Source organism: Plectrocnemia conspersa, unplaced genomic scaffold (assembly GCF_051122295.1).
Source record: "Plectrocnemia conspersa isolate PC_06_02 unplaced genomic scaffold, ASM5112229v1 ptg000001l, whole genome shotgun sequence".
NCBI lineage: Eukaryota > Metazoa > Arthropoda > Insecta > Trichoptera > Polycentropodidae > Plectrocnemia > Plectrocnemia conspersa.
In genome coordinates, this window is record NW_028277165.1 from 16,192,865 (window position 1) to 16,207,941 (window position 15,077).

Consider the following 15,077-nt stretch of genomic DNA (forward strand, 5'->3'; position numbering starts at 1 on the left):
CAGCGGCTCAATCTGTGTCTCATTGCCACCCGCCACCATCACCGTCCCTAAAAAGTCAATATGAAAAAAATAGGTTTTGGTTTTGAACAAATAATAATTAGTACGTTATATGTATAATACAGTGTTTCCCCAAAAATAAGACCCAGTCTGATTTTTATTTTCGCTTGGAGCTTATTTTCAAGAGATGTCTTATTGTATATGTACAATACACAACATTTATGGTAACCAGACAACTGAACACGTGACATATTACAAATGAATACATAGACAATTGAACAGAAACCGCAAAAATTCTGTTAACGTATTAATAAAATACATGGTAAATGGATCATTTAACCATAACGAGGTCCTCTAACCTTTTGTAGCATAAACGTCACGCTTAAATTTGACAGTTATTAAAAGTTCAAGGAGTTCATGATGGTTAAATGGTCCAAATGAAAGCTTTATACTTTATTTTACTCATACCATTTGTGTGTGCAATAGTCTCTGTGTTCAACTGCGTGTGTTCAGATGTCACGTGTTCAACTGTCATGAAACTTATGTTTAAGTTAATTCATGTAAATAAATATATAAAAAATGTAAAATATATTGTTGCGAAAAATAAGTTAAATGGTTAACATTATTAGCAGATATGCTCTTTCATTCCATCCACAATATCTAACTGCAACAATTAATTTCTACAAATATTAAAGAAAGGATAAAAAATAGTTGAGCGTTTATTACAAATACATAGATTAGTAGCTATGAATGTATGTCTATTTTATATTATAAATATTACAATTTTCCATTTTCTGCTTTGCTCGACCATCATCTCGTTTGGACCAAATATAGGCTATTATTAATTTTGACATTTACTGATAACTCGACACTGAGTTACAATGGCGTTTATTAAAACTGGTATAATCCAATTAATTATTTACTGTTTTAGGATCGTAATTAGCAATTGCTTATATTAATTCAGCTTATATTATTTATCATTTAATCTATTGTATGCAAACAACTTGAAAACTAGTCAATTTTCTATGTACGTGGGCTTTCAATAACCGATTGTTTCAGTGTCATTAAATGTCACACAATTCATTCTCAGGATGTATTATAGTCAGGCCAGAATAGAAGTTCATTAAATGGATTCCTAGCGTAATCAGTCAAAGCATTGAATTGCGGATCGAAAAACTTCTTTGTTTATAATTAAAATCTCATTATTTACAGTTATTTATCTTGAAAATTGCCAAAACTGGAGCTTTTTTCTGGCAATGTTTATTTTTGTGTTTTTTGGTTTATACCATTCTAAGGCATTAACCCTTTAAGCGGTATCTCCGTACATATACGGTGGTCGATCTTTCACTGTTTTGACCTACCATATATACATTTTTTAAGTTTAATTTAATGTAAATAATTTTTATAGAAAATAATATCACTAAATTAAAAGAGTATGATATAAATGAACACAACTAAAAATATTTTGTAGTAATTTTATAAAAAAATATTAGGAGCCTCGGAATTGATATAAAAAAAATGTAAAATAAATTATTAAAACATACTTATACAAAAAAGTAGTAGTACAATAAAACGTTGAGAATCACTGATTTTTTCCCTATAATTTACCATAAAAATACTTATGGAAAAATAACTCACTACCAGGTGTACACTAACAAATTAACAAGTGTGTATAAATCAACACACCACTCAAATTGGTTTTATTTCACGCAGTGCTGAATTGTTTATCAGAAAATTAGATATCCCTCTAAGTATTAAATTTCATCTTTGCAGAAGCCGATAGAGAAAACGTCGGAGAAACGTTTGATACCTTCGACACGACTGAATGTAAATTCCAGGTAACGAAACTTAGTATTTAACACTTGTTAATGCACATGATCTTCAATAATGTTTTCTTTTCAAGTCCTTAAATGTAAAACGGGAATACGATAGCAACGAAGATATGTCCGTAAACAACGTAGACAGCATGTTCGAAATAGGTTGGGCATATTTAAGAATACATCATTTATATTCCAATTATTAATTATTATATGCTTTTAGAAATGCACGATGTTAAAGATATACTTAAGGCGAATACTATTGATGCTGTCGTCTTATCTCAACAAATTTACAACACCCCCAAAGTAATAGTCGAATAGGCTTCAATTAATATTCATTTCAATATTTAACTGACAAATAAATCTAAAATTTCAGGAACCAGAAAAAGAAAAATGTACCAGAGTCGATGTACCGTGTATTCTCAATGAAAATAAATGTGATAAATGTGAAAAAACATTCAAAACTAAAAGTACACTTCTAATGCATATAAAAACTCATAGCGACGTTTTTGACTTTGAATGTATAAAATGCGGGAAAGCCTTCAAATGTCGAAACTATCTTGCACGACATATGGAAACTCATATCGATGTTCGTGCCTTTGAATGTGAAAGATGTGGGAAAACTTTCAAATTGAAAAAGAGGCTTTCAAACCATATGAAAATTCACAGCCGCGCTTGCAACTTTAAATGTAATGTATGTGGAGCAGCTTTCAAATGTAAATACATGCTTTCAAGGCATATGAAAACTCATAACGACATTTGTAACTTTAAATGTGAACTATGTGAGAAAAGATTCAAATATAAAATATTTCTTACAAGACATGTTCAAACTCATAGTATTCGTATCTTTGAATGTGAAAAATGTGGAAAAGTTTTCAAATTCAAAAACAGGATTTCAGAACATATGAAATCTCATAGTGATGTTTGTGACTTTAAATGTGATATATGTGGAAGAGCTTTCAAATTTAAAAACAGGCTTTTGAGGCACATGAATACTCATAACGATGTTTGTAACTTTAAATGTGAACAATGTGGAAAAGCATTCAAATATGAAATCTCACTTATAGGACATATTAAAACTCATTGCGATATTTCTGACTTTATATGTGAACAATGTGGAAAAGTATTTAAATATAAAATTTCACTTTCAAAACATATCAAAACTCACGGTGATATTTGTGGCTTTAAATGTCAACAATGTGGAAAAGCATACAAATATAAAAGCTCACTTTTAAAACATATGCATTCTCATAGCGGTAATCTTGTCTTCAAATGTGACAAATGTGGAACAGCATTTAAACACAAATCTTCACTTTTAAGGCATATTATTTCTCATTGCGACATTCGCGACTTAGTATGCTTAAAATGTGGAAAAGCATTCGCAAGTCAAGAGTGTCGATTGCAACATACGCAGACTCATATTCGTGATTTTGAATGTAAAAAATGTCAAAAAGTATTTAAATGTCATAAATATCTTTCTCAACATATGCAAACTCATAGAGATGTTTGTGATATTAAATGTGAAAAACCAATACTTTATAAAAAAAAAATCATACAACATCTGAAAGTGCATCGTAACTTTGAATGTGAAAGATGTGGAAAAACGTATAATTTAAAAAAAAATCTTACACGACATATGAAAGTTCATAGCAATATTTGTAACTTTGAATGTAAAATATGCGGAAAAGCTTTGAAAAGTAAAAACGGGCTTTCGGGTCATATAAAAACTCATTGTGACGTTCCTGACATTAAATGTGAAAAATGTGGAAAAGCATTCAAATATAAAAGTGGATTTTTAAAGCATATGACAACTCAATGCAATGTTCGTGACTTTGAATGTAAAGAATGTGGAAAAATATTCAAAAATAAAAATGCACTCCTAAAACATATACCAATTCATAGCGATGTTCGTAACTTTGAATGCGACATATGTGAAAAAGCATTCAAACGTAAAGATAATCTACTACAACATATGCGAACTCATAGTAATGTTTGGAACAAATTTAAATATGGTCCCTCATATATAGTCATATGAAAAATCATAACAATGAACTGAAAATAAAAGGTCACCAATAATATGACCCATGTCATAAATTTCAACCCCTGATTGATCACGTTAATAATATATTTCGGCAATATTATGTTCCACATCAGTATATTAGTGTGAACGAGTCATTAGTAGGGATTAAAAACGATTCCACATTACTGCAATACTTACCTAATAAAAAACATAAGGGGTATATAATTTTGGATCTTGACTGATTCAGTTGTTAATTATTGCTTGGAATTTTTTTGCTACCGAGGTGCAAAATCTTTAGAAGATCCTGAAGAAATATTAGCACATGTCGTGGTAATAAAATTGTTGACAATGGGCGATTATTTAAAAAACGGATAACACATCGTAACTGACAACTTTTTTACAAATATTTCGTTGGCACGGTATTTGTTCAATTTAAAAACGTACACCACTGGGACGCTGAGAAGAAATAGAAGAGGTAAACCAGATTCTATAAAATTTCAAGTGCCTGTTGGAACTGCCAAATTTTGTAGAAGCGGTGAAATCATGATTACAGCGTATTGAGAAAAAGTATCTCATAAAAAGCCTGTACTTTTATTATCGAAACACTCCAAGGCTGAAAATGCTACAATTACAAGAAGACGTCATGGGCAAGTAAAAAGCATTACCAAGCCCTCAGTTATACACACTTATAATAAATATATGGGAGGAGTGGATACTTCCGACATGATGAATTGTGTATATTTGGACGAAAGAAGATCGATAAAATATTGGAAAAAAGTGACTTTCCACATATCCAGGATGGTCTTAAATTCATATATAATTTATAAAGAAAACACTAGAGGGAAAATTTTATCTAGATATAAATATACATCAAGCATTATAGAACCACTTGAAAAAGAGTTGATGGATCTAAGGAATAACGAATCTAATTAAATTAATGGATGACGTGAACTGGATATGTATTTTTTCCCCCTAAATAATAACCACAAACGTTTTGTTTTATATTCTTATTTTTTTATCGAATTTAGCTTAACATGAAAATGGTCATAAACCAGTAACATGTATATTATATATAGTAAGTATGTCTGTAAAATTATTTATATTATTGAAATAAACGTATTTAAAAAAATTGCTTATTGAGGGGTATCTCTGTCCAGTAGAGGTTACACTATTGACAGCCGAAAGTTTTTGTTGAAACAATTAATTGAGAGATCAGTTCGACCAGGAGCCCGATGCCCGCCGGAGCGACGTCACGGCCCCGCTAGATGCCCCCAAAGCCCTCCACGCACCTAGCGACGCATGTGTATAACACGAATTTTATTATTGGTATTTAGCCAAGTTGCATACAAATATTTAAATGATATTAATAGTACCGACACAAAATGACTATGTAGTAATAATAATGTATAATAAAGTGGCAGTATTTTGACTAATTTTGAAACCCAGAAGTACGTAAATGGCACTTTACATTATTAATATTGTCAACTGTTTTTGTGATTGGTTTTTATTGTTTGTAATAATTAAATAATAATAATAATAATTACTATTAAATACTTATTAATAAATATAAATAAGATATAATTAATAAAATATCAATATTAACTCTTAGTAAATATTAAATAATAATAATAATAACAAAAACGATTCCTTGTCGTAGAATCATTTTATTTTACTTGTTCTATTATTTTATAATTTATTTGTAATATGTTTATTTATTTACATTAAATTAATACCATCGTGACCTAACAGGTTACCCCAATGCGTCACGATGGTCGAAAAGTTTATTATTTATTGTATATATATATGTGTGTGTGTAATATATATTACATATTCCGCCTAGAGTGTAGATATGTTGCACTCTTGCCGGTCCCAAGCCCGGATAAAGGAGGAGGGTTTCTATCATGGAGCAAACCAACCAACGTGGATAAATCCAAATAGTTATGAAAAAATCACAAAGAAATAATAAATCCGCCCCGATTCATAATGACCTAGACCAGTAGTCGGCAAACTTATTAGCCAAAGAGCCAAATATGTACATTACAACGGTTAAAAAAAATTGAGAGCCAAATCTATTTATTAATTTAGCAAACCTATATTATAATTTTCCAAATCAACACAAGGACGTTTAAATTTAGAGCTCCATATTTCCTTATTTTTTAAATCGAATGCGCGAATGCGCGTGGATATTTGTGCCAGAGCCGCACTTAAGGGGCCAAAGAGCCGCATGCGGCTCCGGAGCCGCACTTTGCCGACCTCTGACTTAGACGATCGAAATCTAGATAAACGACTGGACTTCAATTTTGGAAGCTGGAATGTGCAATATTACAACCAGGAAAAATGCAAACAATAGCGGAAGAAATACTAAAACTCAAGATATATCTAGAAGCCCTACAAGAAATTAGGTGGAAAGGCCAAAACTGATCACCGGTTGTAGCGCCGTGAAAGAAGAATAAGAATATGTATATATTATAAATTATACATATAATTATATATAGTTGTAACATCGTATCTTGTTATCAAGTTTTATTATTTATTATTTTTATATATAAAGAAATATGACAACCTTCAACAACAACCAATTGCAAACACCGTTGATCAAAAACAAACGGTTTGGTTATTAGGGTTATTTTTGTGTACGATATATGTGATTTTGTATGCATCAAAGAAATCTTGTCGATTTGTAAATTTTTATAACAGGATGTAGGTCAGACGAAGAAAAAATGCGTTGCAGATTTATATATTAAAATTGTCTCAGTGTGAGCATGACCCTGCTTGTCGTTCGCTTGTATAGTGCCGCGCGCGTGCATGTGTGTGTAGGTGTGTCCACGCGAGCCAACAAGCGGACCGACCAATTGATTTAATTTTGTTCACCTTATATTTCCAACAATACGACTAAAAATGTTTATTTATTGATATAATTAGAATGTTTAAATCATGTTAATCATACATATATAATTTTAAAATATAAAAATTGAGTATTTTGGCTGTAATGATGTGTTAAACAGAGTAAGTAGCCAAAAAATTATATCGCTAAAAACGCATGGCGTACAGCGAGTAATTAAGAATTTACCGGTCGGCGGTCTAAGGGTTAAATAGCATGTTTTTTGGTCTTGTTGGCAAATGGCAATTAATTCACGATTAATAGAAAATGTCTAAAAAAGATTCTTCAGATATCTGTACATAAGGGAATAAAAATATTATCTATTTGTATTTTCTAAAAAAACTACTAAAATCTATGCTACGATATGGTTTCCCCTAGTTGCATCGGTGAGTGTACTTAAGAAAGCACTTATTCAAGTTGCTGATAGAAAATATATACAATCTGGAGAATATGCAAGAACTTAATTTTTGTGCGTCACTTAATAGCCAGCCATTGCGTTCCCGAGTATTGTTCGAAGTACAGCATGGAAGATCAGAAGTTAAAATACTCCAGATGTTCCTGCCAGCTCTCTTTGGTCAAGCACCTTGCCCGTTGAACCATGAGCGACCAGCAGTCTTAACTTCTTGTAAACTTTGCATAGTTAGCTGTGCGCTGACGAAATGCTCTATCTCCATTCTCGATCTACGACAGCGGCCGGGTTTCCGTTCATTATTAGAGTCGATGGTTTCCCGGTATCAAGATGAAGTAAGACCAGGAGTATTAGACAACTTTTTAATAAACAGCTTGATCTTAATGTGACTTTTTAACCATCTGTCGGATAGTATTAATTAGTTTTGACTTAGGTACTCTCAGTTAGTGGGCGCATTGTAGTTTAACATTTATGTAAATTTAATTATTTTTTTCATGTATTAAAAAGTATAGTTTTGGTTGTTTAAAATTTTATGTTGGAATGTCGGTAAATTATTAGCTGAATTAACCTAACCGGTGAATATCGATACAGAAACTATGCGAAAATGCCTTAATCTCATTTATAATTCATTTTATTAAGAATAACTATAAAAGAGTTTGAGTATTTAATATCAATAATAAAATAGTAAAATATATTTAAAAAAATGAAAACGAATCAAAAATAAAATTTAAAACGTAAGAGTTAACTCAATAGTGTAAATAAATGTAGCACAAACGTTGACGTTTGCCATCCTGCGTAATGTCATTAGTCAATGGGCGAATATTTTAGTGTTTGGGGCTTCACATGTGTTTTTGTTGTGGCCGGATGCCGGCAGCCGGAGGATGTCGTTGCTGGTGGGCACAGCCCTGATACTAACATGTCTACGAGTTCTATTTTTACCAGCTTAGTGAGTACCGTAATCGATTTTGCCACATTTCTACCCTATAACCTACATTTTTACTTATATTATAGTTATCATTTATTAACATATTGCAATAATGATTCACAGCCGATCTACAGACTTCGAAGTACATCGAAATTGGTTAGCGATAACGCACTCGTTGCCTATTAGCGAATGGTATTACGACAGCACTTCGAAATGGACTCTGGACTATCCTCCGTTTTTCGCTTGGTTCGAGTGTGCTCTATCCTACGTAGCAAATCTATTCGATCCTCAGATGTTGGTTTTGTCCAACTTAAACTATGCGTCCGACAAAACTGTTTTATTTCAAAGACTGTCAGTTGTCGTCACTGACTTCGTCCTAGCAATTGGTGCAAAAAGGTGATGTCAATTATGTAAATCTTCAACTCAAATATGTAGACATCGATTTTTTAAAAGATGAAATTACATTATTTGTAATATTTCATTTAAGGTTGATATATAATATATTCTATATCGATTTTGGGTTTTCAGATGACCTAATGACAATTTATTGTTAACGATTCTCAGTAATCAAAAGAGTACTCAACATGCTCTAGAGTACAGCAAAGATCATATCTTAGTCCGCTGTTGTTCTTTCTGTTTATAATTAAGTAAATAGCTCATGTTGAAATGTATATGTAAATATCGAGAAGTACAAGTGTAAAAATCAAATCACTATTGAGTTCTAATTGAGAGTCTTCTAATCAGACATTTACACTAGACTCCCAAGGAACATGCTCCCTGTGAGCACTATCCCAGAGAATATCTATGATTTATCCCTGACAATCTGTTCCCACTCCCCAAAAGCACTAACTATGTCACACTCACTCGTTAAAATTGATCTCGCTCGCTCTCATACCACATGCATTCAATGCATTCTGTATCCTCATCTCTAACTGCCGTCTGGTATGTCCTTGTGTCCCGAGCTCTGAGTGATATGGTGGAGTTTATCAACTCTCTGCTGAACTTCAGATCTGGTTTATATTAGGTTTCTTTATAAATATTATCAATACTCAATTTTTTAACTGCTATTATTATTTATTTTAATTTTTACTTGTAGGCCATGTTTAACACTAGGTTTACGGGCATCCGTCAAATTGACGAATAAATACAAGTACTTATTTTTTTAGAATTTTATAAATTTATGTGGTGCATTGTCGCTAGTTGTGGGTTTTTTATTTGTTGAAGTGCATTTATAGCTGGATTTTTTCAAAACAAAGTATATTTTTTTATGCATTTTTGCATTCTTTAAAAAAATGTATTATAATATGTAATTTATTTTGAATACATTCACTGCAAATACATGTCTAAAACATTATCAATGAAGATCCTTTGCCAGATTTTCCAGAGGATAATAAAGTAGACAATATTTTCCACAAAAACTGTTTACTGTTATGTTTGAGCGAAAAAAATTTAAATATCCAAGTTATCACCAATAAAGCAAAATTTAATTAAACAAATATCAGACACATATGTTCTGAATGTGCTGACCAAGTTTCGTGCCGGTGGGTAACAGGGCGTTTTCTATAGCCTTGCCTATATATCGGGATACTGCACTTAGGAAGCATAAATTGTCATGCGGATATATCGGCATTTCTCACCTAAAAGGTTAAAAAGAGAATTTCAGACTACAAATGAAGTCTCAGAAAATAAATCAAGATAATAGTAGAACAGATAGTGATAAACTTTTTGACTATCCAGCCTCAAAAAAATCGTGTTGTTTGCACTTACTTCATACTTGTTGTTTTTTCCTGAATTATTTGGTCTTCCAAATGTTTTTATAAATTTTTCCTTTGTACTATAAATAATTCTGGATTTAAGCTTCTTTGTTTAAAACTAAAATTAAAATAATTTATTGACTAATATCCTTTTTATTTCTCGCATTAAAAAGTAATCAAAACAGTACAGTCCTTACGAAAATATTTCAGATAAAAGTATAACTGCAAAACAAAAATATATGTATATAATATAAATATTTAAGTTGTTGAGTTTTGCCTAAGCTGAGAAAAGCGAGTGTGTAAAATAATAAACATGGTCGCCACACTTCTAATATATACACAGGCCCTTGCGGTGAGTTCTTTTCCCTTTCGCTCACTTGCACGTTAAGTGACGAGAGTACTTACTTTCGTCACTTAACACCCGAGCGAGCGAAAGGGAAAAGATCTCACCGTATGGACCTGTTCATACATATGCATTTGTTCATACACATTGCAAAAATTTCTGTGTTAAGCTTTTAGGTTTTACACATGTATTTTCAAATAAATATACATTTTCAGGTGCTGTGATTCATTTATTGATGCTAAGTCAAAACTGTTGATATTTATATTTATTTATGGAAACATAGGATTACTTATGGTTGATCACATTCATTTTCAATATAATGGAATTTTATTTGGATTTTTATTATTGTCGATCAGTGACGCAATGAAGGTATTGTATTTAATTAAGAATATAAAAGCAAAGGTAGCGTAATAAATACTTCCTATATCATATCAGTATTTTTTTTTCAGAATAACTACCTCTTATCGGCTTTTTGGTTTGCTGTTCTGCTCAACATGAAACATATTTACCTATACATAGCGCCAGCTTATATTGTGTACTTATTTCGATCTTACTGCTTCACCGTATCCTCGAAAGATTCCGTGAGCGTTGCTTGGTATTCGTTCTCATTTAAAAACCTGATGAGATTAGCCACTGTCGTTTTGGTCGTATGCTTTGCTTCGTTCGCTCCGTTCTACAAAGACATTCCGCAGGTCATTAGCCGATTGTTTCCGTTTAAACGAGGACTGTGCCACGCTTATTGGGCACCGAATTTCTGGGCGCTCTATAACGTCGCGGACAAAGCTGCTGTTCATTTATGTGTGTGCAAATTAATATTTATTGTTTTTGTGTGTTGTGTTAATGTACGCTTCAATTTTTAGTTTCGAAATTTGGTCTGAAAACTAAGAGAATCTCAACTGGATCGATGACTGGTGGTTTGGTTCAAGAATATGATCATGCTGTTCTGCCGTCTATTACACCGTTAATTGCTTTATTACTTTCTGTTATAACAATGTTACCAGCATTAGTTAAACTTTGGAGGCTGTGTGCAGATAGGAAGAGAAGAGCGTTTCATTTCATCAGGTTTTGTATTATATTTTAATTCATTATAAATGTTAACCATATATAATTTTGTGTACTGGTCTTTTAACGGTAATCCAACGCATCCTTTAAAGCACGGGTTCCCAACCTATGGGTCGCGAAGGGTTTTCTGTGGTATTGCTGCCTGAAACAGTAAACTACAAAAACATTTATTTTTAAGTAATAATATTAATTTTTGCTGCTTGCAAGTGACAGAGACTTGATCGCACAGGAAGTTATCATCAAGAAAACACTGGAAATTGCCAAGCAAAAAAAACCTTCCCACAATTGGAAAAACACCAATAAAACCCTGCATGTTGAAAATGTTGAAGCTGGTTCTTGGGGATTCCAGTGAAGTAAAGATGCAAAAAAATATCTATAATAATATTATTCAACGGCGTATATTGGACATGTCTATAGATGTCAAAGAGAAAAGTAAATTTAGGAAACATTGCAGTGTGGTAGATGGATCTGAATGTGAAATAAATGACCGTTTCAAAGGAGAGATTACTAAACATCTGGAATCTCTCGAAAACAAACTCCAGCATTTTTTCCACGAGCTGACAGAAAAAGCTGCATTGGTTTGAAATCTATTCTGTGCTTCGAGCAATATTGTACAATGCTGTATTTGAACAATAAATATAATAAGTCGTAAAAAACCCAGAAAAAATACTGTCTGATACAATTCAAATCAAAAACCCGTCAATTTGACGGGTGCCGTAAATTTAGTATTTAATAAAATGTTTTATGCAATTACTTTAGTTTATTCCTTGAAGTTTCTAACAAGCATTATCATGTTTGCACATTCATTGCGTCTCAAATTGATACTTTTATAAACTTCTGTGCATAACTGCTTTATTTATTTGAGATTGGAGCATAAATACATCTTATTATATATATTGGCTTGTTCCTTGAGGCTTCTAATCTCTGGTTTGACAGTTTAAAATATAGCATACAAGTTCAATTTTCCTATAAACTTAACACAAACTTAATTTCTTTTTTGATACTAAATGTTGTGTCTAAAAGGAAAACGATGATATTTATACAAAGATGATTAAAAAAATGAATGATACAGCTGAAATGTGTATGATTACATATTTTATTTCCGTTAAAAAGCATATCGAATATAAAATGTATCTCTTCGTATAATATTGACTTGATAATTTAAACATCTGGAATATTTGAGTGTGATTTTTTGCAGTGTATCATATTCTGAATATATTTTACTTAATTTAATTTCAGGTGTATAACAATTTGTGGTGCTTGTTCTTTTATGTTTGGATGGCACGTTCATGAAAAGGCTATTTTGATCGTACTGATACCTTTGAGGTGAGCTAATTAAATAATAACAAAATCAAATTAACTACACATTTATTAACAATTTATAAAGGAACGATAAACATTTAAAAATAAATAGCATAGCTTTTTCTCTATAACACATCAATAAATCATAAACAATCAGGTAACGAGTATATACTTTAAACATACAATACATAGGCAGTAAAAATAATGTTTTATATTCACATGTATATATGCCATCAGTAAGGAATGTAATATATATATATATATATATATAGTTAATAAATGGCATTGTTTTTTCAGTCTTTTGGCAGCGCTGGATCCGTACGACTGCAGAGTGTTTTTGATACTGTCGACGGTGGGCTACTATTCGCTGTTTCCGCTGCTATTTCCAGATAATTTGTTGCCTATTAAAGTGCTTTTGCTGCTGATACATTCCACGATCGCGTTCTCCCAGCTGCCGACTCTGTACGCCTGTAAGAGGCCCGCGCCCGGAAAACTGAAGCACCTCCCCATGCTAAACTTCCTCGAGTCTGTTTACATATTCGGATTGATACCTCTGTGTCTGTACGATAACGTGATACACCGATTTACGACTCAGTACAAAACATATCCATTCCTGCCGCTGATGCTGACGTCGGTGTACTGCTCAGTGGGCGTTCTCTACTGCTGGTTGAGGCTTTACGGAAATTTTCTTTCAATGGGCGTATTCGACGGGGACGCAAAGTCGAAGAAAGTGAAATAAAGTACAAATTAACGTATATAAATACATTTTATATAGAATATTATATTAAATAAATATTTTAAAAGTTTTTGGTTTTGTTTGTATGGTCATCTTTTTATTCATTTTCACCTCAACGTTCTTGGCATTTCTTCTTAAGCTTGATTTTATCATTATCAATTAATTGATAGTATAGTTTAGAATATTATATATAGATGTTTTCTGCTACTGGTTAAGGAAAGAAGTACTACATCAAAAAAAACCTTTTGACTCGATCATAATATTGAGTATGCTGATGATACAGACGAGTACCTAATCATCAGTTTTATGTCAGATTTGAGCATATATCCTGGTTTTCGTTTTTCCAAAGGATCTTTTCATTGTATTATTTAATTCGGATGAGTCAATCCTGGTGTATTTTCTTTTGAGGACAATTTAAATGAGCAATATATGAAATAATTGTTCCATAAAATGAATTGTTTGTGCATTACTGTTAGACAGATTAGGCGCGAGCGAGTCAGCATTTGTCAGTACACCAAACACCCCACGAATAACTCTGAAACGGATCCTTTTCGGAAGAAAAAATTCGAAGATTTACTTATATAAATGCACAAAAAAATCGTTTTATGGAACAAAGTATTTATTTAAATGCATATATCACTTAAATAATTCCCTGTTAGATCACACCCTTTTTTCCTTATCTCAATATCTCTTGAGTAGCAAATTATGTATATCAATCGACGATGGTTTTAAAGCAGATATTAAGATAAGTAGCTGTGCTACTTCTTTCGTATTTATATTGCCAATAAATATTCTTCGCTTCTAGTTGATGAATACGATCGACGGAAACATTAAAGCAAATAAAGTATAAATTAAAAAATATAGTAACATTTTATATAGAATATAGATATAAATAAATATGTTTTTGGCTCTACTTCGTTCACGACATTTTGATTACGTTAAGGTTGTTCAGTTTGTTGACGACTCGGATGAGCGCTCGGTTCTCGGCTTTAAGTCGCTCGTTGTCCGCTTTCACTTTGTTGTAACATTTGAGCTCCTCCTCGATGAACTCAATCTTCTTTTGGATAGTTTCTATTTCTGTCTTTTCAATGAGGGCCGCTGCTGAGGTTTTCTTTGCATTTTCTTCCGCTTGAAGGGTTCGTCTCTTTAGCCGAGTGATCTTTCGTTCATTGCTCTCCCACAAGATCTTGTAGTCGTCTCCAGAGTAGAATTTTGTCATTTTTTCAGTATTTATGTGTGAATCAGATTGTCGTCTGGTATTCAGCTCTGACAGCAAACGAGCGACAAGTCAAACTGCCGCATATGTCAGTGGTCACGTGTAAAAGTGTTGCCATAGTTAAAAATATATTTCCCAGGTGTTAATTGGTTTGTGGGACTAGGGGTTTTCAAGTTTTATTTAATATAATATAAAAGTAAAAGAATAGATAGTATATAAAAATACGTTTAAATTATCTAAATATCATGTTTCCCAAAAATATGACCTGGTCTTTTTTTAATTCTTGGTCCAAAATACGCACTAGGGTTATTTTCAGGGGATGTCTTATTGTGTATGTACAATAAACAAAATAATTTATATATAACAATCAAAATATATTACAGTATAACAATCTACATTTTATTCAAAAACAGTATTGTCATCTTCTTTTGGAGCATCGTCACACCTGATCTAATGAATTCCGGCTTGATTTGCTTGCAACTCCATCACTGGTCCGAACCTTTTATGAGAAGAAATGCAACGGAAACTAAATAGAGCTAAACTCGAAAGCTTATTAAAAATTATATTTTTTCAATTGAGGCTTATTTTTGAAGTAGGTGTTTTATTACAAACATT

At 32.1% G+C, this 15,077-nt stretch overlaps 2 protein-coding genes and 1 long non-coding RNA gene across 4 annotated transcripts; 2 read left to right on the forward strand and 1 right to left on the reverse strand.

The window, feature by feature from the left end:
• Nucleotides 1-853: 853 nt before the first annotated feature.
• On the forward strand, nucleotides 854-3,657 carry LOC148239000 (uncharacterized). 2 transcript variants are annotated; one of them, XR_015810799.1, is made up of 5 exons: nucleotides 854-1,292; nucleotides 1,561-1,835; nucleotides 1,901-1,976; nucleotides 2,038-2,120; nucleotides 2,191-3,657. It is a non-coding gene; the product is annotated as an uncharacterized LOC148239000 (long non-coding RNA). The 2 variants fall into 2 exon arrangements; XR_015810798.1 differs by having other exon boundaries at nucleotides 854-897; nucleotides 1,771-1,835.
• A 4,254-nt stretch (nucleotides 3,658-7,911) lies between these two features.
• Nucleotides 7,912-13,316, forward strand: xit (ALG6/ALG8 family glucosyltransferase xit). The gene is made up of 7 exons (XM_088193051.1): nucleotides 7,912-8,070; nucleotides 8,173-8,445; nucleotides 10,362-10,515; nucleotides 10,596-10,944; nucleotides 11,007-11,208; nucleotides 12,448-12,534; nucleotides 12,808-13,316. The coding sequence occupies exons 1-7, from the start codon at nucleotides 8,006-8,008 to the stop codon at nucleotides 13,247-13,249; spliced, it is 1,572 nt and encodes a 523-aa protein (XP_088049177.1). The 5' UTR covers nucleotides 7,912-8,005; the 3' UTR covers nucleotides 13,250-13,316.
• LOC148239002 (protein phosphatase 1 regulatory subunit 12B-like) lies at nucleotides 12,560-14,563 on the reverse strand. The gene has a single exon (XM_088193153.1). It carries the CDS (start codon nucleotides 14,463-14,465, stop codon nucleotides 14,166-14,168), a length of 300 nt encoding a protein of 99 aa, XP_088049279.1. The 5' UTR covers nucleotides 14,466-14,563; the 3' UTR covers nucleotides 12,560-14,165.
• Between the last annotated feature and the right edge of the window lie 514 nt (nucleotides 14,564-15,077).

Coding starts and splice junctions, on each gene's coding strand:
- xit (XM_088193051.1), top strand. CDS start 8,006: ATGTCGTTGCTGGTGGGCACAGCCCTGATACTAACATGTCTACGAGTT. Junction 10,516..10,595: donor CGATCAGTGACGCAATGAAG/GTATTGTATTTA, acceptor TTTTTTTTTCAG/AATAACTACCTCTTATCGGC. Junction 10,945..11,006: donor CAAAGCTGCTGTTCATTTAT/GTGTGTGCAAAT, acceptor TTCAATTTTTAG/TTTCGAAATTTGGTCTGAAA.
- LOC148239002 (XM_088193153.1), bottom strand. CDS start 14,465: ATGACAAAATTCTACTCTGGAGACGACTACAAGATCTTGTGGGAGAGC.